The following is a 26,156-nucleotide window of genomic DNA, read 5'->3' as shown; positions in this document are numbered from 1 at the left end:
TCACTGGTTATAGTGAGGCAGTGTGATTTAGTGAATAGGACACTGGAATGATAGTCAGAAGTCCTGTGTTCTCTTCCCTCTGCCTTTGACCTGCTGAGTGTCCTTGGGAAACTCACTACACCTCTCAGTACCTCAGTTTTACCATCCGTAAAATAGAGGTAATGTTGCTTATCCTCCTTTGTTAAAGCAGTTTGAGATACTCTGATGAAAAGTGCTGTATAAGAGCTATATTTTTATTTATTTCTATTCAGATTCTTGCTGCATAATACAAAATTAACATTGCAGTTAAACTAAGATGACAAATATTTTAGCAAATTTTGTTGAAGAAAATAAGTTGCTTCATGCCACATTCAGTCAGATACTTTGAGCTCCCTCTTCACACCTCAATCATAAGGCTATTATTATTGCCTTTAAAACACAATACACCATTGATGGAACAGAACCTTTAAAGCCAATTAAATGTTGGCAATCTTCCTACTACTGGCAAAGTCACACTTGTTAACAGTTCCCCTTTGTGATGCATTTGAAGTGTAGTCACTGATTTCTGGAAAATATATTTAGCACGTACAGATATTTTGAAATCTCTATTGAATTTCTTTTTATAGACACTTGAGATTTTTCTGTAATATTTTTAAAAGTATCGAAGTAGTTCTATTTGATGCACCCAGAAAGTGTATGCACCCAGATATTTAATGTGTGGAAGACAAAATGTTTCAATATGTAGAAATATGCTATACACATAATAACTATTTCAATTATACATTTACATTTTAACTGTTGAACAATTTCAAAAATCATCGTATACTGATCTCTTTATGAAATGCTATCCTATTAGTTGTGACTTTGAAGATATTGCTGCTATGTTGAACAGATGAGAACATACTTGTCCCAGAGTCTAATACAAGTGAAAGCTTTCATAGCTATTTACTTCAAACAAAATAATGTTGGAGTCTAACAAAGCTTTTTTCTGCATTTTGTGTGGAAAGAATGTGATTAGCTTGGCGAAGAAATGATAAACATATAAAAATAAATTAACTAGGAAAGCTTAGTTTACATTAAGTTAAACTGTACTAAAAGTGAAATTATGTATTTTTCAACAAAATGAACTAACTTTATTATAAACTACTAAAAGTTCAAACATCACTAGAGGGTATTTTGCAGGGGGTGGGGTGGGGGGAGAAGCCTCTTAATTTACCTACTTATTTTTTCTTTTTTATGTGCATAGTGTGGTTGTCCTGCAATTGCTAGTTTCCTTCTCAAATTGGCTATTCCAGAATGTCTGGGCTGGTGACCTATGGTCAGTGTGGGAAAAGGGATTCTAGTTAATCTAATCTAGTCTAAAGTATTTCTAATGTGCCTATCTCTGTAATATGTTCTCTACAAAAGCTATGTAAGAGGTGTATTAAGATTATTAAATGCAGTACTCAAAATCCGTGAAATCCCAAGCTTTGAGTTGCACATGAGTGCATATAACCTTAACTGTGCCCTCTTGTAAGCATGCATTGACTCTCTTATTCACCGCTGCATTACACCTTGAGTAGTCATTTACACCTATGGAGTTACACTAATGATGAGTTTGGCACTGAGTGCACAGATTGGATAATGTGTAATGAATGAGTCAGGGAGCCAGAGTCACATTCAGCGTACAGGCTGGGCAGTATGCAGTAAGAGAGCAGTCCAGTCCCTGAACGCTGAGGATACAATTCACAAATAACAGCACAATTACCTCTTTCACTTTGTACTGTTCAACCTTCACAGTGAAAGAAGAAAAGGCTCTTTCAGAAAAAATAGCTGGACCTGATCCTCTGTGGCTTTGCACGGGTGTAAAATACTAGCAAGTCAGAATGGCTCCAGATCTCCTGGGTCCTATTCCATTGCTTTAGCCACAGTGTCATGTTTTCTCTTCCTGCAGCCCTCTGCCTCATATACTACACAGAAATTCCATCATGTGCAACTATTTGCTAAGCAGTTCAACTGCGTGTCTCACTACTTTGTGTAGAGATGAATATGTAAAAGTAGTCTTATTGTACAGACAGTACAGCCAAGCATGTACATTTGGCAAAATATCTGTGAGAAAATAGGGTAAGTGAGTAAAAGTTAGTTCTGCCATATGAAAGATGTGGGTTCTGTTCCTAGTTATTATGCTGTAAAAGTGAATGAATTATATTTCATAATGCCTAGGTCAAAGGGTATTTTCATGTGGCTATGTAAGTGTAGTTCAATGGTTCAATGTGTATTATGTCTTCCTTTGCAATGGCTAGTCTCTATATTAGGCTACTACTGTTACCAAGTAAAGGAATTACTCCTTCGATTTAAGTTGTAGACATCTGTGGTGTGGTATGGGAGGTCCTGAATTCATATTCTGCACTGAGAAGCAAGCATTTGCCTATCCCCACCACACTCCCTTTTAGATTTGGAAGAGAACTGTCACTGAAGCTCTTTCGGTAGTTGTGATAAGGAGTCTGCATGCTATCTGGCAATATCCCGAGCACTGCAGCATTCTAGTCTGAAGTTCCAAACAGGAGGTCTAATTCATATTCATATCTCTTGTGTTAGACCTTCTTTGGCATCATGCACTAGATTTCAGCAAAGGGAATCCAGAAATATAAATTTAACGTGTTCCTATCCCTGTATGTGCAATTTTGAAAACAGATCAGTTTTTAGAGTGCCTCCTCCAGAGAACCCCTTGTTCAAATTATGAAAAGTTTTCTCTACAAACTCTACTCTAGCTATTGACCTGACTTACCAATTTTCAAACTGATTTGACTTTTTAAATTTTATTTTGTTGTAGATTTTAGAAAAGATGTAAAATTTGGCTTTAAGTGAAATGTAGCTTCAGTCTTAACTACCTTTCTAGTCATGTAAATTAATCTTTGTACTGAAAAAGGTGATTCCTAGACTATTGTTATTTTAGTAATTCTTAACTTTTAATACCGTATGTAGGTGATATGAAAATTTTGCCTAATTTAGTATGTTAATCTGACAATGCTGCTACTTGAATTAAAATGTGATGTAATCCAAAACTTGCATTCTGGTTGATTTTGCCATGTGATGTATGAAGTACCTTATTCATTGTGTTGTAATGTGATCTACCCATTGGACTTCTTCCTGTATAATGAACAGTAAGAAAAGCAGAATCTTGTTTATAATATGGGTGAAGTTGAGAGTCCTCTCTTTGAGCTTATAATATTGGCATGCTAATAATTTAAGATTTAACAAGAACAGTCAGCCTATCAGTTTATTAATGCTTTAACTTGATTTCCAAATTACCTCTAGTTCCTACACTGTGTAATGCAACCAGTGAAGCGGGCCTCTTTGATTTCTACATGGAATCAATGTAGCAATAGATTTTGGATCAGCTGTTTTATACAGTTCATTAGTGGATCTACTAATTGTGCCATGTGCTGGATTGTTACTGAATTAAATTACATTTTAAACAGTATTATCTACATTGACTATGACAAGTGGAAAATTACACCTTTCCATCTGCAATGGCCCATATGTGGAATCCAAGATGAAATGAAATGAAGAATGAAAAGGGAGAAGGTCACATTTCACCAGCCTAGCTGCACCTTTGACTTCCTTCTATTCTTTCTGAGTACACCCCTCCCCTCTCAGCTCTTAACATTCATCCCTTTACCTGCCCTGGGATGGAATCCCATGATACTCCTACTCTTAGACCCAGTCCCTGGGCAACAGTACCCTGTGTACCAATTGTGATTCCTCAGCAGGCCTGCCTAAGTTTGGCAACATGAAACGTCCCTTTAGGAGCTGTGACTAGTTGTGAATACAGCAACATCAGAAGTCTTTTCAAAACAAAATATTTTTTAATCTCAACAGTAAGAACAAAATATAACAGGAGAAAAGGGAGTATTTACTTGCACATGTGCAGGATTAGATCTTATATTATTTACCAAAATTAATTAATTCTGTATGACATTACAGTTATGCATTACATATTAGGACAATAGAAATGACCCCACCAGCTAGTGGAAAAAATACATGAGCTATGTAATATGTAAGATTTTATATGCAAGAATATTTGAAAAGTAATTAATGTGTGTATAAAAATACTAACAGGGTGGTGAACTCTAGGGCTACAGCAGGATGGGATTTTGAGAAGCGGGATAAAAATCGAGATGTTTATTATAGACACCAAGAAGATTCTGTTGATTGGTTGCAGGCAGTGGAAATATTCAAGCTAAAAGCTGTCACAGCAAGGGAGAGGCAGGCACAGCGAGAGAAAGGAAACTTGAGTGTAACCCTAAAGCACTGTGAAGTTAAGTCCAAAAAGGATGTTGCACTAGTGCGTGTGGTACGGTTTGCGTGGCAGCAGCACGGAGTTGAGGCTACCTAGATAAAGTGTAGACTGGCTGGCTAACCACCCGCTGGAGCTAGGCGGCTGCTCTGCTTGCCCCCTCTCTAGTTAATGCCATACGTGCAGATGGTAGCGCAGAGAAGCAGGCGGGGATAGCGGGGGAGAAAGGGGAATGCCTTATGGGACTAGGAGGGGATAAATTAAGGGTAAGTGAAGGCTGTACAGAGGTGGGTGGAGAAAACCTCGCCTTATCCCCAGGTGCTCCAGCAGCAACTGCCCACGAGCGGGCGCCGCCCAGCAGAACAGCGCAGCCCTTCTCCTTCGGTTTTAGAGCAGCGAAGGGAGCCAGGCTGCTCCCCTGTCTATCATGAGTCTGGAGGCGAACCCGGCGGGTCACCGACAGGAGGATGTTCCCTCTCATTGGTGTGCGGCTGCCAAGGCCAAGCTGTGGTTGGCTACCCTGGCCGTCACTCGTCTCCTTTCTCCCTTCCCCGTCCACGGTCACAGGCAGAGAGGGCAGCCCGGGGAGGCGGGGGTGGTGTTTAAGCGGAGGTCACGCAGAGTGGAGCTAGGGGAAGCGGCATGGCAGGAGTTTTAATGCTCAGAGGCTTCGCCAGGCTGTTATGCAAGCGCAGGAAGGTGCGTGCTGCCAGCGTTGCAATGGGTAAGGACTCGCCTCTCCCTCTTTGCCTTGGGTTTTTTGGTGACATTTTAACGGCGCGAGCTGGGGTTGCAAATCGTTGCCCAGTTGCGTTGAAAGGCTGAGGCCTCCTTGTTGAATCAGTCAGAGAAATGCTTCTGCTGCTGCTTCCTGCCCCCCTCGCTAAATTGGCGTGAGTCACTCAAGTGACAGCAGCTCCCTAGAACTTCTTATCACGTGAAAACAGTGGAGGTGGGGTTGGGGGGTTGCAGGCACACAGGAGCTGTACTCGGGATTTAAGTGCAGTTGGAGGACTCCCCACCCCTGACAAACTTCTAATTCCTCAGATGAAACATGCATTGGGTTTTGAAACCAGTGATAAATGTGCTTCATAGCACGAGAGGATTATCACTTGTGTTTTGCACCTTTTACAAGTATTGTGCACCCTATTAAAGCCATACAGGTTGTAAAATTATATGAGGCTCATATCAATACTTACTTAGTCTTATGAGTACCTTAGTGTAATAAATATTTTAACATGTTTATTTAAAATATCATATGTAGAGTTTAAAACAGCCCGCAGAAGTTTATGTGAAGCTAGTGACTTAAAACAGCCTGTTATTCATACCTGTAATCTGTACTCATACTTTGCTTTCTTTGTGATTATATTTCATTATTTTTGAGCTAAAGCTGAATCCAGCAGCACTTTTTTATATTCAAGACCCTGTTACTGCATATATTTGCTTCACTTTACACACAGAGATAGTCCAGTTGAATGCAAAGTTAAGCAAGTGTCTATGCAGGATTAGGGCCCAAATTATAACCTTTTTCCTGTCTCTAATCTTTCCTTTTAAAGGGACACTGGTGATTTAAATATCATACTTTTGTTTGAAGTTGTTCTACCTTGTGTTGCTACAAGTAACACCTCAGATTACTTAAGTGAAATAAATCGTAGAATCTTTTTCTACAGTCTTTCTAATGTTTATTTTGTGCATTTGACAGCACTTCATTTTATAGACAATTTTAATGTTCCCCTTGTGTAGCTCAGTCAGTTCCCCCTGTGTTTATTAGGGATCTCTCACATAGTAACAGAAGAGAAATATGTGTGTGTGTTTTTAAAAAAAAAAAAAAAGGGGGGGGGGGGATGTGACTTTAAAACCACAAAATTTGACAGGGTACTCAGCAAAGGGTGCACCTGAAACTACTCTATTATTTAAAAATTATTTTGAAGCTTCTAGTATCTTTTCATTGATCTGTAAAATAAAATTATAAAACAAATGTCTGACTCTTAATTTTATTTTAAAACAGACTTTTAGTGGCATTGTTTTACTCTACTACCTCTCTTCCACTAGCGCAATCCATTAAAACTTTTCACAGTTCTGAGTCTGACGTTTAAAAGAAGGTTTTAGTTGTTAAAGTGGAATACAGATTTATGGATGCACGTAGTCATATGTTAGTGAAGTTAAATGAAATACACAAATGGTACAGAGAATAGGTCTATCTGGTGTTTTTTGCCACAATATTATCAGTAGTAATTGTCACTATGTTTCATACTTGCTGTCTATGCTACTCATAAAGACATTTCTGTAAAAGCTTTGAAGTAGCATTATGATTTTGTTCACTGTCTTAAACGTGACAGCTTGAATGTTGTCAACCCATGCAAGAGAGAGGAGATCCAGAGTGCAGTTCTCCTGAAGTACCACAAAGTAACTTTAATTATTTCTTTGAGATCTATAATCTTTGATGGTTTGTTCTCTCCCTTCCCCATTACTTCAGGTTTTAAGGTTGGCAAATATATGCTTTATTTTTGTATAGAGACCCAAAGGAGCAATGACTGCCATCTGAGATGAAATTCTGGCTCTATTGAAGTCAATGGCAAAACTTCCACTGATTTAACTGAAGCCAGGATTTCACTCTAAGGGTATGTCTACACTGCAATGTAAACCCAGAGTTAGTGGGATTTGAGTCAGCTGGCCTGTGTTAGGAACTCTGAGCTTGAATGTCTACACTGTTTGTTGGTTTGCTGGTTTTAACCCTGCATTAAGATTTTTCTAACCCGTGTTGAGCCTGGGGTCTAGCATCCACACTGCAGCACGCAGACCTAAGTCAAACCAGCCATATCCCAGAGTCTCTCACACTCTCCTGAAATGTGGGTACTCTACCCTATGACTGTGATGCGCTGTGGGGAAAACTTTACTGCCCACCCTGCATGTTACAGGAAGTTTGAACAGCCTGCCAACACAGTCTCCTGAGCAGTCATTTTGGTCTCTGTGCTCCCAACTACTGGAGCCAGCAGCATGGGGGAGGCAATTTTTGAAGAACTTTGTCTTGCTTGTGTTTTCACTCCTGTGTCAGGAACTGGCATAGCATCTGTGAGGCAGCGGTGGACATTTTGGCGATGTTTTCTGCCCCACCGAAGGTACCTATTAGATTTCCTGATAAAGGAAGAGGAGGAGGAGGTGGTGGCAGAAGAGAGAGAAGAGTAACCTGACATGGCATGGTAAACTTACAGTGACAGAAGCCGCTCAGTACAATTGGCATAGCCACGGATGATCTCTGCGTAGACTGATGCTTCTGGTGCAGGGCCACAAGCACAGACTGGTGGGAACACATCGTCATGCAGACCTGGGATGACCAGCAGTGGGTCCCGAACTTTCGCATGAAGAAAACTACATTTCTGGAGCTTTGTGAGCACCTTGCTCCTACCATTCAATATTGAGAGACAACTGAGGTCAGCTTTGCTGGTCCAGAAGTGGGTTGCTGTAAGTGTCTGGAAGCTGGCTACCCTGGACTGCTACAGGTTCATTGACAAACAGTAAGCTGTGGGTAAAATGGTGGCGGAAGTATCTGAGGTGATGAACATTAAAGATATTCTGGAGGTAACTGCTGGCTTTAAGAGAATGGGAGTTCCTAACTCTGCCAGGACCATTGATGGGTACCAACAGTTTGCCCTCCTCAAGGAGTACATAAACTGTAAAGGGTACTACTATACTAATTATGCAGATCCTCCTGGACCATAGGGGCTTAGGAGTATCAGTGTGGGCTGTACTGGAAATGTTCATAATGCCAGGTTTTTTTGCCGCTCAGGAATCTACATTCATGGACAGACTGACACTATTCCCACCAAATGACATTGACATAAACAGAGTTTCTGTCTCCATCATTTTTCTGGAGGACCCTGCATACCCACTTTTGCCTTGGCTTATGAAACCATACCCTGATTTCATAAGCCCTGATAAAAGATAGGTTTAATTACCCTCTCAGCAGGTGTAGAGTAGTTGTTGAATGTGCTTTTGGCAAATTAAAATCACCTTGGAGATGTCTACAGACCTATTTGGATGCCATTGTAATAAGTGCTGTCTCCTGACCAGAGATTAACCAAAATTTGGCTGTGCTCCCATGACCATAAAAAAGCATGCTTTGCAGAAGACTTCCTCTGCTCAGACTCCATTGCAAACCCAGGAGGCTCACTAATCAGCTTGCAGCTCAGTGATCAGAAGAGAATGAGTTAACGTTGACAGGAGCAGCTGCCATACTCCAAGGAGTGGGCGTGGCTTCTGTTTTCAGTGGAGTCAATTACAGATTATTGGGATAGAGAGGACTAAGGAAGTTGGTCCATTGTGTAATACTTCTGGCAGACTCCCAGGACGCGAGTCAAGTGTCTACAGTACAAAGCAGTAGGGCTCAAACCCTGGGCCCCAGCTTGACTTGTGCTTGGACCCTGGGTCAGAGCCCTGGGTTGGTGCAAAGCAGTGTAGATGCAAGGAGGGTTAGCCTTGAACCCAAGCTTAAGGACTGTCTTTTATAGTGCATTGTAGACATACCCTAGGTGCTTAAATAGATTCTGCTGCAAGCACTTGTATATTATCATAAAGTCCCACTGACTGAGAAGTGGATGCAGGATTGGATGCCTTAAATGTAACATGCAGTTGCCTGTTAAAGGCAGTGCCAGTCATCCATATGTTCTCCCCTTTCCTCTCTTTCTACACTCATATCAGTCTTGTCATCCCCCCTCGTTAATTCTGCTTAGTCTAAGGGTTTGCCTGGTTTTAGAGAGGTCAGTTGATTGTAATGTCCACAGTGTCATGACCGGTTCAGTCAGCTCTGATAGTTCTCCAATCTAACAGCTCCCTCAGCCAGTGAACCTCCTTAGCACACTTGCTGTGAGTTCCTTAGTGTCTTGTTTGCCAGCTGCAAGTAGCGGTTCAAACCACACTTGCATTGCTGACTTCATACATTTGTACTGGAGGCATAAATTTAGCTAAGAGAGAAACATGTAGGGAGAGTAAATGTCTGTATGAGGGTATCAGATGGCCAAGGTGTGCAGTTCCATCTGGTAATTTCCAGATGGATGGATTGGGGTGGGGGGGAGAGAGATTGAGATTAAACTATGTAGGGTCATGATGGGGAGGGGGAACCCTTCCTGGGAGGCACTTCTGGGATGGGACTGCTGATTGCTGAAGGAGGTATGGTGGGTTAGTGGAGAGGCTTTCTGGCAAAGTAAGAAGTTTTGCTAACTGAGGGAGTGCTGTTGTTTTTGACAAAGATGATAGCCCTCTCCCTATTCCCCACTCAATCTGTGTTAGGCAGCCCTGTTTGGACACAAACAAACCTTATATCAATTCAGGGTTGGTAATATGGACCTCCTCAATTGGTTGATAATGTGTATCTACCCAATTGGTTGGTGCTTCTGTTGGTGCCATACAGTTGACTGAAGCACCACTAACTTTAGTGTTCCAATGCAGATTAGCTCTATTAGCCTATTGACAAGTGGGATGAAAAGAGAACAAATCCAATATAGTATTTAATCCCAGGGTCAAATATGAATTGTAACATTTACATGCATGTTTGGGGGGATAAAAATTTAGGAGTTATATTTTTATCTTTAAAGTACAAACATTGTTTGTTAATCCTCCCAACAGCCCAGTGTCTGTAAAATAATACTTACCTTCATGAGGAAATTAAGGCAAGAGGGCATCTACGCTGGAAGTATCTTACCCATTAATCAGCAATTGCCTGTTTAATGTTAATCAAGGAACAGGCATTCAGAGATTCATTCAGTTTTATAGAATTCTTCAGCAAAACTGTGAAATCATATTTTAGTAGTACTCTTATAGACTCATTTTAAAAGAGAAACATTTAAATTTATAGTCTTGAAATCCTTCTGTTCTAAGGCCCTGATCCTGCAACTGAATCAGCACAGGTAGATCCTCGACGTAAACGGGTGAAAGGGTCTGCCTGCACAGATTTGATTGCAGGATCAGAGTTTCTGTTTGTGAGTAAAATGAAGGGAAGGCCTAGCCAAGAGTTTCTTCATGACAATAGAGCAATTGCAAGTATTTCAGGTATTGAGCCTGAAGACATTATAACCAAGCCAAGTTAACGTCTGATGTATGTAGGCACAATTCTGCCAGAATTAACAAAGTTATATCTATGCTTATGCCAGCAGTCTGACCCATATGCTTAACCAATGTTTGTGGTTCTATTCCTGATAAGTGAAGGGTAGATTAACTTGGTTAGGAGCTATGTAAAAAATTTGCACAAATGGTTTATTTGCCAAAATCTGCAGTTTGGTCAGCTCAAAACTACACCTCTACCTTGATATAACGCTGTCTTTGTGACCCAAAAAATCTTACCGCATTATGGATGAAACCGTGTTATATTGTACTTGCTTTGATCCACCGGAGTGAGCAACTGCCCCCCCCTCCCCCCAGCGCACTGCTTTACCACATTATATCCAAATCCATGTTCTGTCGGGTGGCATTATATCGAGGTAGCAGTGTATTCACAAACTGGCCCTAAACTATTTGACAAAACTTTTTTTTTTTTTTTTTTTCTTTTTTTTTGAGGACTCAGAAGAGGAGGAAGTGGCCTCCCTTAAAACCTTAGCACAGTGATTAGAGCATTCATCTGGGCTGTGGGAGACCTTTCTGTTTCTCCCTTTTCCTGATGTAGAGAAGGGATTTAAACTTGAGTTTCCTCATTAGAGGCGAGTGCCTCAACCACTAAGCTATGGGGTATTCTGGGGACAGGGTTTGCTCAATTTCTCCTATTGAAGCTGTTCCACTTTCTAGGACTATCTGGTCATTAGAGCAGGAACTTGAATTTGAGTCTCCAGTGTACTAGGTGAGTGCCCTAATCACCAGGGTATAGGTCCATTCTTTCTCTGTTTAGCTCAAGACAGATCTACACTACCGCGTACCTCGATATAACTTGTGTTGCTTGGGAGTGAAAAAGTCACCACCCTGAGCGATGCAAATTACAGCAACCTAAGCACTGCCTGCACCAAGGCTGTGTCGGCAGGAGATGTTCTTCTGACTCCCGCTACCTCTGGCATTCCCCTGCAACTCCTGGCTGCCGGCTTCCATTCGCTGCGGGCAGTGTGGGAACCCCCAAGCTCCCAGCTGCCATGGACGGTAGTGGAACCCCCAAGCTCCCGGACTCCGCAGGCAGTGGGGAACCCCCCCGCAGCTCCTGGCCGTGGCAGGGTAACCTCTGAGCTCCCAGCTGCTGTGGGTCCCTGGAGCTGTGGGCGGCAGGGGCACCCCACATCGCCCAGCTGCTGCAGGCGGCTCCTAGCCCCTGTGCAGCTACCCTGCTTCCGGTGGTGTGGGGACCTACAGATCCCCATTTTGTCACAGATATTTTTAATAAAAGTCACAGACAGTTCACGGCTTCTGTGAATTTTTCTTTTTTGCCTGTAAGCTGTCCGTGACTTTTTTGCTAAAAATATCCATGACAAAATCTTAGCCTTAGTCAACAGCATAGACACTGTCCTTGAATTTGTGTTTGTGGATGAGATTACCCAGAGATAATGTATAGCGGGAAAAGAGAAGGGGACTAGGGATAGAGCCCAGTGAAATCCCCACAGAAAGTTGTGGGGAGGGGGATATGAGGCAGATCCTCTGAAGGACATGCTGAAGGAGCAATTAAGAAGACAAGAGGAGAACCAAGAGAGGTCAGAATCACAGAAGCCAAGAAAGGACTAGATTTCAAGAAGAGTATGGTCAGAGGTGTATGTTGGCTCTTTGTTCAGTTGTTTACTATGTTTGGCACGTTTAACGTGTTTTATAGTGATTTGCTCTTCGCATACTTGGACATGTAGATAGTAGAACATGTATATAAATTATAGTGTAGTCTTCTTTTTTTTGTTTTTAAACCGACAATATTTATCCAGCCAGATAATTGTTGTTGGCATTTGTGGGAACGAAGGCTCAACAGCAGTCCTCTCGATACACCTGACTTATAAAATATGACGCTAACAAAATAGTGATGTAAATAAGAGCCTGACTGTTAGCTAAGAAGGCACTTTAATGTTAGAAAAACACTTTAAAATAATTAATTAAATGTTTTCTGAACTAAGAAAAATTCTGCTTTAAGCAATGAGAAATTTCAAAGGCTAAGTATAGGATATGCAATTTTGAGTTTGGATAGTTTAATTTATTATCCTTATTTCTGTTTAGTCTTCACTTGTCTTAATGTTTAATCTGAATGAGATTTTCTCTTCCTTTCAAAGAAAATTGTCTTCTGTAACTGGCAGTGAGACCTAAAATATGGCATCTGCCCTAGCATTGAGCTAGGATTATTTTAATTTAGAATGATCAAAAAAATTATTGTACATTGGTATTTATGGGAATTATGCATTGCCTGACCTTATATACTCATACACAGTAGCTTGTGCTAAAAATGGCTGAAAACTACATTATTTTCCATGTATCCATAAACTGCCATAGCACATGGTATTAGTATATTGTACATCATGTTATATTTTTGTCATATTTTTTGTACTTCTATGAAAGTTGTTCCTACAGTGAAGACTTTAGCATTTTATAAATAATCTTTGTCATTGTTCAAGGGACTCATAATGTGTAATTGAACTCTCTTTCAATGGCTTTCATTTGGCCACAGACAGCAGTGGCCAGTCACCATCTGATAGTGGTTTGGCAACCTATGTGAAATGAATTGGTGGTTTTCACAGAACCACAGGGTCTGGTCTATGCCCTAGCCTGTAACCAGTCTCTTGGGAGTAACCCCTTTAGTGTGCCGAGCCCTAGTGGTTCTCACAGTTCTGAAGGGGCAGGCCCGTGGCCTCCAAGACTGGATCTTTCTGCAGTGAATTCAGCCAAGTTAGACATGTGCAGGAGGCTTGTACCGTACCCCTTCAGGACGCAATGCTCTCAGTGAGTATTTGCAGCTACAATAGGTAGCCTTTTCAAAACAAGGTAATATATTAGTCACCTGGCATACAGAATCTGGAAGTCCTCAGGTTAGCAAAGAGAGGCAAAGGTTATAATCCATCCTGGCCAAGCCAGTGCACTCAGCCAACCAAGCTGGAATCCGTTTCTGGCTCTAGCTCTGCCCCTTTGTCCTTAGTCCCAAGTGAGAGCCCTCTGTGTCTCCGAGAAGCAGCCTTTATTTCAGCCACCTGACACCTTTCCCCTTTGTTGTATGTTGTGGTGTTGTAGCTGTGTTGGTCCCGGGATATTAGAGAGACAAGGTGGATGAGGTAATATCTTTTATTGGACCAACTTCTTTTGGTGAGAGAGACAAGCTTTTGAGCTACATGGAGCTCTTCCTCAGGTCTGAGAAAGGTACTCTGCGAAAGAAATCTTTCCTTAACCTCTTCTGACCTTCAAACAACCTCCCCCAACCTAACCTAATCATCAGAAGCAAGCTCCCCACAGAGCAGGATATACTAACTCAGAGTGGCATCAGACTCTGCCACAACAACAGTTGCAAAACCGGCAAACATGTCTCTGCTGCAGTGATCAACACCCCCCACAAAACACCTTTCAAGATCCATGGGTCTTACACATTCCTATCACAACGTGTGGTGTACCTCATCCAGTGCACTAAATGCCCAAATAACAAGTATGTGGGAGAAACCAGACTATCGGTGTACACTCAAATGAATTCACACAGGAAAATGACAAAAGACAAAATGCCAAATAATCTGTGGATGAACGCTTTTTTCAAAAAGTAATCACTCTTTATCTGATCTATCAGTCCTCATCTTCAAAGGATATCTGCACAACACTTTCAAAAGACAAGCCTGGGAGTTTAAATTCATAACTTTTGCTAGATGCTATGTACCATTGTCTTAAAAAAGACACTGGATTTATGGTTTATTAAAACAATCTGTAATCCACTAACTCCCCTTTTTGTCCTATGACTACAGGGGTGTTAACAGACCATGCCACCTTGAACAGTCCTTTAGAATATATGCTAACTACTTACGTTATGACCTTTATATTTAGCTGTGACACTCAATATCTTTCCCAGGCCTGAGGAAGAGCTCTGTACAGCATGAAAGCTTGTCTCTTTCACCAACAGAAGTTGGTCCAATAAAAGCTATTACCTCATCCACCTTATCTGTTCTGTGGCTGAATGGGATTTCTGTCTCCAGGGTTATTGATTAGGTATCATTCATTAAGATTCAATTAAAAAATATCCAATATTTAAGCTGGAGAAATGTTTTTAAAATTAAATTAAAATGTAAAATTACTTTGTCTCAAATTGAGATTATATTGGTAAAAAGTAATGGGACGCTGTTTACGTTTTATGTGAATAGGATTTAAATCTGTCCACTTTAATGAAATTTTAAATATAACTGGGTTTGAAGTTACTCCTCCCCCCCCATATTTAAATGATGCCAGCTAAATTGCTCACTAGATTTTACTCTTTATGTTTTAAGATGTATTTCTCCAGAGTATTCATTTATTGTATTGAAATCAGTGTGTTCTAGGGCAATGGCCTCCAAAACCCCAGTTGGATTCATTGGGCTTGGTAACATGGGAAATCCAATGGCAAAAAACCTGGTAAAACACGGATATCCTGTTGTTGCATATGATATATTCCCAGAAGCTTGCAAAGAATTTCAAGACTCAGGGGCACAGGTATAGTAACCAACTTTCTTTATTTTAATGTTAACTGTGCATTTGTTAAAATGATTTTCCTTCTTAGATGTTCTGACTTTAGTACAATCACTTAGTGATGTGATTATTTATTTTGATGTGTTATAGTGGGAGAAAAAGGAGGGAAGGAAAGTAAATGATGGATATGTGTTGCTAATTATAAAGCTAATATGCTGTTCTTCTCCCTCTTCCCACATCGCACTTGTACAGCTTGTGATAGCCTGACCCTGTTGCAGTCAATGGCAATACTCTCGTTGCTTTTTAATGGGCCCTGGATTCTAACCACTATCCTGTATGATTGTATGGTTTACACTTCAGAGCAAGTGTCAGATTTAAAAATTACAGGGCTCTAATAGTCTTGGCACTTGTCCATTATTTGTAGGCGGACTAATCGGCACAGAAGAGCTAACGACAAAAGATATTGCTAGAGTAAGTGGAAACCAGAACAGAAATAATATTGGGGCTACTCAGCATGTGATATGACGAACAGTGGGGGAAAAATATTCAGCAGTTATAAGGGAAGTGTGAGTAGGTGTGGGGAATACAGTTCTAACTAAAGATCTTTAATTCTTAGAGCTGATTGTAATTGTATTCTTAAATAGTGATAAAGGTACTATCAAAGTGTTCTGCAGGGCAGAACACTCTTGTAATTGGACATCTAATTCCATCTGGTTTTGAGTAATGATTTAAAGCTAAAAGCCTATAAGTGGATCAGTAACCTTTACAGCCTGTTTCTTGGCTTTTATTATTTTTGTTTTGTGATAGCACATAGGAACCCCATGCATGGAGCAGGACACTATTGTACTAGGTACTATACAAACACACAACAACAAAAAAGACTGTATAGTTGATTGTATTCTGGATATCCTTTGTTCAATGGGACTTGTCAAGGCTGACCATTCATACAGTTCATTGTAATAGAATCCTTGGCATCAGCTGCAAGACTTAACGTAAGATATTAAGTCACTTGAAAGGTGAGCAGAAATGCTTTTAAAAGTAAGTAAAGCCAAAAGCCTGTTTATGCTCCTGAACACTATATTTATAGTCTCAAATACAAATAACACACTTTAAAAAACCCTTGAAAATAATTTTCTCCTTTTTCTTCCATAGGTGTAAATCCTACACCAGCAGTTTTTGCAGGACTTGGAAACTTGAGTCCAGGGGGCCTTGTAGAAGCTATTGCAAAAGGAACATTGAGTGGCAAGGGCTGCCTTTCCTTTGATCTGGGGTGTGGGGTAGAACCAGTAGGAGTGCCAGAGAAGAGAGCGGGGAGCCGTGGAGGCTGTCAAATATCTGTGTTCACTGCCGGTGGTTCCTGCTACTGCTAGGAACTGTTCAGTTGGGAGGGGATGCTGTGTCTTTGCCTGTCCACTGCCTCATTCCCCAATTACTACAGTAGTCTCAGAAGCAGTCAACTGGGGAAGCAACATATGTAGGAAATAGGGTGGCCAATTACGCATCTCCAAAATACTGGATGTTCCGCTGCTTCCAGGAATGTCACACTGCTGGGGTACATGTGAGGTCGTGCTGGTTGGGGGCAGAGCTGTGCTCTCTTCAAAATGGTGTCCCTGGTTGTCTGCGCTACCAGACAAAATCAGATGTGGTTTTGTCTCAGTACCAGACATGAGACGTGTATTACAAAAGCAGGACTGTGTGGTTTAAAACTGGATGAAAGGCCTACCTAGCAGGAATGTGGCCACCTACCTGCTTATGATGAAAAGCAAGTAGTAACAGCCTCTTTTTCTAAACGCAGGTACCTGTAGTAGAGAGTGAAAGACAGATAGGTAAGGAAAAGGGCAGAGGCATCTGAGTGTAGGGGAGGAGCTACAAGAGACTTAGGAAAAGTGCTCTGAGGCAGGATGGCTTAGGATGGGCTTCTATGATGGGTGGCAGAAGGAGTAATGGCAGGAAAAAGCATATTTCAGAATGATTTAGAGGTGATCCAGTTGTGGGAATTCAGAAGCCTATCCAATTATGACTCCGTTTACATACCTTCTAGGACCTGCATTTGTAGGAGGTGTTCACTAAAATAGTTGAAGATGCTAGAGGCTCATCAAAAAGCCTAAAGAAATTGAGTTTTCCTTGCTGTTTTGGGTATATGCAATGGTGTCAACCTTGCAGGAGAAACACAGAACTGTGAATTGAGTTATCACATTAATTTTTTTAAATTATTAAACAAGAACTTTAGAAGGGATGCAAACCTCCATGCTTCTGGGCATCAACCAACTTACAACCATTGGCTGTTGTTATATGATAACCAAACCCCTGAAAAGTTTCCTTCTAACTGCCTACTTCTGCAGAGTTTCTTCCAAAACATCTGGCACTGGCCACTGTTGGAGGCAGGATCTACTACTCTGCTCCAGTATGGAATTCCTATGTTGGCAGGTTTTGGTTTTTGTTTTTAAATTAATTCTTACAGTATTTACTTTTACTTTTTAAAGTAAAGTAAGTATTCCCAATTACTTACAATTTTAAACATTTTTTGATTTCTTTCAAAGTATTTTAGTTAACTTCTGACAGTGCAAATACTAAAAGATATGTATACTGCCAATAGAAGTGGTTTGTGCTGGAAATATTACGCAGATTTATTTCAGTGTCTGAGGGACAAGTGTGAGGGTTTCCCCTTTTTAAAAAATAGCAAAAAATCTTTTAGATATGTGAAGATGCTGTGCACTCTTCATGATTGTGCATAATTTTCCTCTTCGCAGTCTTTTCTGGATTTAAAGGAATGTAATTGAATAACTATTTCACATATACACATGGTCAGTAGACTTCCAGCTTTTCTGAGGCTTCGTACAGTTTCTCCTGTCAGATCATATGCATTCTAGAGCTTTCTCCGTCAGAAGTATTTGATGAATTCTTGTCTTAGACTGCAGACTCTGAGACAGGGACCATCTTTGGGTTCTGTATTTGCATAGCACCTAGCACAGCGGGGTCGTGGTCCATGAGTATGGCTCTTAGGCACTGTAATAAATAATAATAGATTAGTGGCACTTGTGTTTCCCTCTATTTTTGAAAAAAGAAGCTTATTCATTCTGCCCATGGAAAAGCCATCTATAGAAAGAAATATTGTTCATCTGTTTTCTATACCTCTGTCTATCTGAATACAGGCTCTGTCTGCACAGGAAATACGTATTACTGGACCGGTTCTAAAACTTATTCAGGTTTTTCTGGATGGTGTGAATGGGGAAAAGGTTTTAGTTTTGGATTTTTATTTATTTTGCGGGGGGGGGGGGTGTTGTTCTTACTGTATCAGACTGTCTTAACGCAGCTTTGTCCTGCAACCATAACATCCAGGTAAACTATTAAACTGAAGTGATTTTAACTTATGTCCCCAATACAGTGTAGATAGTGACTTTATAATGTCTGTAAAAGGATGGAAATAGGTTGCTTAATTTTCAGCTGTACAATCAGTATAAATAACTGACATTTCCACCCCTATCAGTAGGATTGCCAACCCTCCCGGTTTCAGGCCCTATCTCCTTGGAGGCTACTGAAACCAAACCGGGAGATTTTAGGCCACTAAAAGTCTGGTGGTGCGGCAGGGCTAAGGCAGGTTCTCTGCCTGCCCAGGTCCTGCAGTGCTCTCGGAAGCAGCCAGCACATCCTCGTGACTGTTGGCAGAGGGGGCGGGGGATCTCTGTGCACTGCTCTCACCCCCAGCGCTGACTCTGCAGCTCCTGTTTGCCAGGAAGTGTGGCCAATGGGAGCTGTGGGATTGGCTCCTATTAGTGCGGGCAGCATATGGAGCCACCTCCCCCTGTCTGCTCCAGGGGCCGCAGAGATGTGCTGGCCGCTTCTGGAAGTGGTGCGGGGAGCCCCCTGGCCCCGCTTACCTTGGGCGGCTCCCGGTCCGTGGCACAGTGGGCTCCGTCCCCGCAGCTCCCCTTGGCTGCAGTTCCAGGCCAATGGGAACTGTGGCATTGGTGCTCAGAGTGGGGGCAGCACACGGAGCCCCCTGCCCCCGTCTCCCCCCCCAGGGGCTGCGGAGACATGCTGGCCACTTCCAGGAGTGGCGTGGAGCCTGGACAGGCAGGGAACCTGCCTTAGCCCTGCTGCACTGCGACCTGGGAGCTGCCTGAAGTAAGCACCTCCCAGCCGAAGCCCGCATCCCTCACCCATCCTGCAGCCCAGGCCTGAGCCCCATCTTGCACCCAACTCGCTCACGGAGCCTGCACCCCACATTCCCTCCTGCACTCCAATCTCCTGCCTCAGCCAGGCGCCCCTCCAGCACTCAAACTCCTTCCCAGGGCTTGTACCCCACATCCCCTCCTGCACCCCAACCTCCCTGCCCCAGGCTCAGCCCAGAGTCCCCTCCTGCACTCCAAGGTGCTGCTCCAGCCCGGTGAAAGTGAGTGAGGGTGGGGGAGAGCAAGCGATTGAGGGATGCGGGATGGGGCTCTGGGGAGGGGCGGGGTAAGGGGCAGGGCAAGGGTGTTTGGGTTTGTGTGATTAAACATTTGTCAACCCTACCTGTCAGAAAACTGGAAATAGTTATTTAAAATAAGAAGCTGCATGCAAATCCAGGTTAAAATTCTGGTGTAGCCCCCACTTATGTGATGGCTCTCATCTGGACTAGTACTGGGGATTGAATTGGAGACCCCCCAGAACTAAACGCATGAGTTTCTACAGCTTAAAGTAAAGAAGGAAAGACTGAGACTCCCATCATCTGGGGATTGGGCACAGAGCGAACACATCCTACATACTAACCAGCAGTAAGCCATTCTGCTGATATTAGTTCATTCTACCTAGTGTCAATTTTGTGTTTTGGAACCTGTCTACCTCCTTTCACCTTCTACAACTCTCTTACCGCTCAGCAGATACTGTATTCTGTATTTAAAACAAAAAGGGGAAAAAAAAGTTAATTATTCTTTTGGGTAAACCCAGCTACCCAAACTGTCCCATTTTTCCTCTTTCAACTTCTCTCTCATGGTCACTGTTTAAAAGCAAGGAAAAAGCCTGCCATCCTAAATAAAAGGCGATGGGCTCTTTTTTGAGGTTTAGAGCTTCATAAATACATTGTGTATATGAGAGTTATATTTATATATCCTTTTATGTGTTTACACAATAAGTAAACTCGGAGATATCCATTGTGTAAGGATGGTTGGACTGGTTTAGGGTCAAATAAATATGGACCCATATTTTCATTTTTAACCAAACCTTTTTTTCCCCTTAACATGAACAGTGCCTTGTGATGTGGAAAGCCTTAATTAAATCTTTTTTTTTTTAAAAGATCTAAAAAGCAAAATCTTTTATTTTATGCTTTGTGATTCAGAGTTTATATGAAAATAGACAATCATACTATCAAGGATATTCTTTAGCATGAATGTGTGATATTTAGGCTCTTGAATAGATGAAAAAATTATAAAAGATCTCCCTTCACCTTATTGCTGCAAGTGATCCTACTACAATAGAAAGAACTACTTGTGTGAGTAAGGTAAGCAGGATTGGAACCCTAATGGTTTAGCACCAGCTGAAAGATTAAAAAGTGTGTTTCACAGTCTTTGTTAATACATTCACTAACTCAAAAATGAAGATAATTGGATGTGAAGGAAAAGGAGACGAAGTATTTTATCTTTACTGTTGTATCTCTTTTTCAAACTCACAACTTCAGTTTTTAAAGAAATTGTAAGGCACACAGAAATATTATTGGAAAGCATGGAAAAAACTTATGGATGAAATTTTGCCTCCCCACTGAAATCAATGGGAGTTCTGCCATTGACTTCAGTGAGACCAGGATTTCACCTGCAGTGTGTGTATTTTGTCTCCTGAAGATGCCATATCTCTGACAAAGCATGCTGTTGATGGTCAGCAGGAGCGGCACCAGGGTTTTTGGTGCCCTAGGAGGGGGGGGGGGGTCCTTCCGCGCTCCCGATCGGCGGTGGGAGGGGTCCTTCCGCACTCCCGGTCTTCGGGGCACTTCAGCGGCGGGTCCCAGAGCGAATGAAGGACCCGCCGCAGAATTGCTGCCGAAGACCCGGAGCGTGGAAGGACCCTCCGCCGCTGAGAGCCGCAAAATGGCGCCCTCCCTAATCCTGGCGCCCTAGGCAACTGCCTTGGTCGCCTAAATGGAAGCGCCGGCCCTGATGGTCAGATTGATATCTTTTGTAACAGCTCAATAATTAGCAGGGTGGACATGTTTGAAACCTGTATGGCAGTTTCTGGAGAGGGACATTTGAGCCGTTAACTTTTTACTTAAAAACAAAAACAGCTGTCAGAAATGCATCATTTTGACTGTACTTTTTTCTTTTCTTCCTTTGTAACAACTCCTTTCTGTTCATTGTTGCTGTAACTGTGCCAAGTAAAATGTGAGGTGGTGGTTGTGGTCAGCAAATCAACTGTTGCCTTTGGACACCAAAACCGTATTCGTTTTTAGGTTTGGTGGCTTTGGCTGATTTTTTAATTTTGCAACACTTCAGGAAAGATTGATTTCCATCCAGTCTGTCTTTGTGATGTAAGAAGCCGCCTACTATGAAAAAAGGAGTTAATGTATTGAAAATAAGCATAAGTCTCTTAGGACTTATTTTAAAATTTCTTTTCTCTCTATACATTTAAAATAATTTTATTAGCAGTTGTCAATTGAATTCAATATTAAATTGTGAATTTTTTTTTAATGTTTGTTTCAAATGAATACGACTCAAATTGTAGCAATGAAGTTTGTGTCGTTTTCTCTGTCTTATGTGGTTTTGACTTTTATTGTTGTCTGGACTTGCGTTTTTAAGTGCCTGATAAGTCAGTTATTTTTCTCATGTTGCTTTTCTTAAAACACAACTCTTAAGTTCCATCAGTAAGAAACTTTTCATGTAATAAATTGTATTTTGAGGTTAGACTATATGAATGCAGCTGTAGTTGTGTTAACTTATTTTGCATTGATATTGTTATGACCAATTACAATCAAGCATTTCTGTGCCGTAAAATTGATTTTTAATTAAATTTATTCTTGCACTCTATAGAAAAATTAAAGTATAATTTTATTTTCCTAATCTCTCATCTTGTCAAGTTTATTTTATTTTGCTTGCTGTCCTTAATAGGCAGAAGATATTTAGTGTGTTGCTTGTCCTTCAGAATGTTTTACTTTTCTCTGCAGCATGGGTTATGGTTTGCTTAGTCATCTGGGCATATCTCACCAATCAATTTCCTGTTATTTCAGGGGCCTCAGATATTGGTAGCACCTTGGTCTCTCCTAGCCTCTGCCTGTGGCACACAACAGCTTAGGGCTAGTCTACACTTAAAATGCTGCAGAAGCGCTGCTGTAGCGCTTCAGTGAAAACACTGCATATGCCAATGAGGGGGGTTCTCCTGTTGGTGTAGGTAAACCACCTCCCCAAGAGGCAGTAGCTAGCTTAACACTGTGGGTTAGGTCTCAGTGGCATAATTATGACCTAATATAACCAGGCTTTCATCTCTTGAGGACTAAAGTCATGGAGGTGCATATAGAGCTATTGCGGTGAAATTTAGTGGCCCATGATATAGAGGTGGTCAGACTACATGATCTGATGGTCCCTTCTGGCCTTAAATTCTGTGGCACTCCAGGAATTACACTGCCCGTGACAGTCTTGTCCGGGCTGGTCTAGTCATTCTAATAGGTCTCTGTTTCTAATTTCTAATAATGTATATTGTTGTTGGCTGCATTTGCCTGTTCAACTGACTTCATTTGTAGGTGACAGTATGATTATGGCAAGGTGGAAACAAAAAGTCTGAAGATTTCACTCTTTTCACTTTGTGTATCAGTTGTGCTATTGCAGTAATTTAAGATAGGCTAGGATGGCTTTGCTGTCAGAACTTTCCAGGACCAACTGCTCTTTTACAGAGGGCCTTGGCCTTTGGAAGCCTCCCTGGCAGTCAGCCAGAACATGCATAATACTGCCAATATGTTCCTGCTGGCAGCATTGGTTAGCTTTAAAGCTAACTGCAGTATGTTGCTCTGAAATTAAATACATCTGTGGAAAGGGGGGTCTTTTCCTGTCCCTCCCAGTATCTATAGAAGGGACCTAGGGGCAGTCATCCATGTGGGACTAATTCTCTGGTGTTATGGGACCACCCCAGAGACAGTGTGGAGATGCATTTTGCATAGATGGCCTTGTTTGCAGTAGATCGTTAGTTAGCCCTCAGTCTTGGAGGATCCATGGGTAGCATGATGATCACACCCCGGAATGGAGAATTTGGAGGAATCTCTGTGACAGGATCCTCACCAAATTTTTCTCCCTGTGTCACTAGAGCTTGTCTAATGGTGTGGTCTGTTTCCTTTGTTTTCAGTTTTGTCTAGCTGTGAAGTGTGGTACTTTACAAGTCATTAAAGAAGATGTATTTTCTTTCTGTCTTTCAACAGCAGTTATTTTATTTATTTTAAAGGTAATGGATTCCCCAGCAGATGTAGCAGAAAGAGCAGACAGGATTATTACTATGCTACCCTCCAGCCCCAATGCCGTAGAAGTTTACACAGGAGCAAATGGAATTCTCAAGTAAGAATTTGCTCTATGCTAGTTAGTTTCCATTTATGATCAAGACAATATTGATTTTTACCAAGTGACTTTTCTATTGTTTTAACTAAATTCTATGCCAGACATGTATTTAACTGACTGGTTGTTTTTTTGCTAAATGTAGGATTCTTTCAATAGTAAATATTGGTTAAATGTCATTGATAAAATAAATCTTGTGCTAATAAAAGATAGTTATCTGTGAAGTTTATAGGAGGGACACAATTTAAACTTCATCTTTTTCTAAAAAGAAGTACATATTCCTGTTAATAGTAAACTTGTAAAAACAGCTGTGTATCATAAGTACACCAGGTAAAGTGTAAAAGGATTTACTCTGCTCCTCTATTGGATATTTGGGAAATACCTTTGAAAATATGCATATCATTTAAACTGTGCCTTGAAGATGTTAAAATTTGGAGCCAGATTCTCAGCTGTTGTAAATCAGCACAGCTCCATCTGTCCTTCTGGTTCACCTATACTCCAATTCGTAATCAGATGGCACTCCATTAGGAAAACTCTACCCCCTAATTGATGTGTGGACAAATCAGGGCTTTACCATTCAGGGATGCTCCAACATGCTGGTATACAAAGCTCTAGGCAGTCACTGAGATGTTGCTTCCTAATCCATTTAGAGTTTTAAAGAGAAGGACCAGGACCTTAAAATGAATCGGACATTGTAATTATAGCTGGTTGGGTTCGGAGCACTGGTATGATTTGTTTTAATCAGGAGTTTGGCTGCTACATGCATAACTCTCTGAAGTTATTGGGTGGCCTTTAGGATCTTCCCCAGCTAGAATTAATTGAAGTTGTCTTATTTGGTGGTGGTTTGCTTATAAGTGACCATAATTAACTCTGCGTCTGGTAGGAAGACCCAGAGACTCTTGGCTAGCCAAAGGCACTTCTGGCCATTGCTGCAATTAAAACATCAAGGGTTAGCATCATCCCTAGCAGAATTCCAAGGTTCTGCACCATTTTGATTGGTGGGGGAAACCTTTGGTGTGTGAGGGCAGGGGCAGGAAGGGGTGAGTTCTAGCCAGCTCCTTGAGGTTCTTCCTTTTTCTGATCAGTACCTCAATCTTGTTTTTATTTTGAGCTTGAACCAGCTATTTTCACCTAGGCCCTTGGTTTTGTCAGGCATTTTAACATGAATAGAGAATCATTGCTCTACACTTGTTGAAGAAAGAGTACTTGTCTAATATTGATGATATTAGAGTCCATAGGATATCTGTGCTACATCTACCCTTGCAACTGTACATGGTTAGATGTGCAGTGGTGTTCAATAACCCTTCCCCCTCCCTTGTCTACATTTGAAGACCTGAAGCAGGTTCCTGAAGGAGAGTGCACAGCAAGAAAGCCCACACGCATGAGGGATGTGGGTATATACATGGCTCTGTGGCACGGCCCATACATGTTCTACAGTGCAGTATGGACAGGAACAAGGGGCATATACCAGGTCACGAGTCTCAATTGTCCTTCAGGGCCATTCCCACAATGTACTGATCCCTTTGCTGCCAGACCCTTATCTCCCGTTGCCACCATTAGTAGCAGCCTGCGCTGAGCACTTCAGAACAGTTTTCTGGGAAACTGCTCTGTTAATCAGCACAGACCATTGTGGATCATGTTCCAAGAGCTGCCAGGTGGTTTCTGGAGCATACCAGTGTGCTCATCAAGGTGTGTTCAGAGTACACTGTCATCAACTTCAACTGAAGTAGCAGGAACATACACCTCTACTGGTAGACTTCACAGAAGCTGGAAGAGTCAAGCATTCACCAAACTCTGTCCCAGTGCTGGATTTCTGGAAGTGGCTCAGGTTCCTGTACACGGAGGGTGATGGGCTCGAACAATTATTCCAGGACCTAGCACATGCCCATGTTACAGTGAGCTGAACTGGGTGCTACCCAGGGCTCCAAGTACAGACTCTGAAGTGACTCATGACCACCTTCTCAAACTCTCTGGCCTCATATGATGGCACGGAGGGGCAGGGCAAGAAGGCAGTGAGGACTGCTGAGGAAGCCCTGGGAGACGCGAAGTACGAGAAGCATGTGATTCTGTACCTTTTGCCTAGCAGACCTGGGTGAGGAAGCCTTTCCCTGAAGAGCCTGAGGAGGCCGACAGCTGCTGCAGGAACCAGAACCCGAAACTGGTAAGTTGCAATATACCCCTATGTTCCCCTCTTGCTCTGGTGATACATGCCTGAAGCTGCCACACCTCCCCGCTCCACCTCGACATGGTCCCCAAGCAGGGCATAGCTGTAAATCAGTGATTTCAGTGAAATCCCATGAACCACTGTAATGCATTTAGCAGAAGCCATAACAAAAGATTATTAATGAGCAGTCCCTATGTCTCTTCATTTCACTGCCAACACCGTGAATAGTGATAGTCCCTGGGCCATATGAACTGGAGGGAAAAGGAGTGTATGTAAAGGGTCTGAGTGGGTAGAAGAACAGTTTTATGACACTTATGGCTGGTCAAAGACCCCAAATCATCCCTCTGCCCTACCCCCTTCTGCAGGCTCCCATTTGGAAAGGAAAGGGAAGTGGTTGGTGACTTGGTGCAGGCCTTGTTAGATCTGGAAACAGGGAACACTTTGGTTGTCCGAGGAGTATCAGAGCAGTCCATTCTCCTGATGACCGTTCCCAGTCCCTGGTGTGTGGCCTCTCTGGTCCTGAATCACTCTGCAGGAGCCGGGTGAATCGGAAGTGGGTGAAGAATCCTCTCTGGCAGTTGCACAAACACAATGCTGTGTCCTTTAGCAGTGGAGAGGTGACAGGCTTGCAGTGTTAATCAGAAAGTTCAAGGAAGAAAAT

At 42.0% G+C, this 26,156-nt stretch overlaps 1 protein-coding gene across 2 annotated transcripts in view; it reads left to right on the top strand.

Moving 5' to 3' along the window:
• The first annotated feature begins 4,802 nt into the window (after positions 1-4,802).
• HIBADH (3-hydroxyisobutyrate dehydrogenase) overlaps positions 4,803-26,156 on the top strand; it is a 138,495-nt gene continuing 117,141 nt past the window's right edge. Inside the window, exons 1-3 of one of the 2 annotated variants that reach the window (XM_032773801.2) lie at positions 4,803-4,982; positions 14,694-14,854; positions 23,225-23,334. In XM_032773801.2, the coding sequence (XP_032629692.1) occupies positions 4,901-4,982; positions 14,694-14,854; positions 23,225-23,334 (353 nt within the window). In that variant the 5' untranslated portion in view covers positions 4,803-4,900. The remainder of the gene's footprint in view (positions 4,983-14,693; positions 14,855-23,224; positions 23,335-26,156) is intronic. The other variant, XM_075062416.1, reaches the window with a different exon arrangement.

This window comes from Chelonoidis abingdonii, chromosome 2, assembly GCF_003597395.2.
Source record: "Chelonoidis abingdonii isolate Lonesome George chromosome 2, CheloAbing_2.0, whole genome shotgun sequence".
Classification (NCBI taxonomy): domain Eukaryota; kingdom Metazoa; phylum Chordata; order Testudines; family Testudinidae; genus Chelonoidis; species Chelonoidis abingdonii.
The sequence above is the reverse complement of the archived record's forward strand: the minus strand, read 5'-3'. Positions and strand labels throughout refer to the sequence as shown.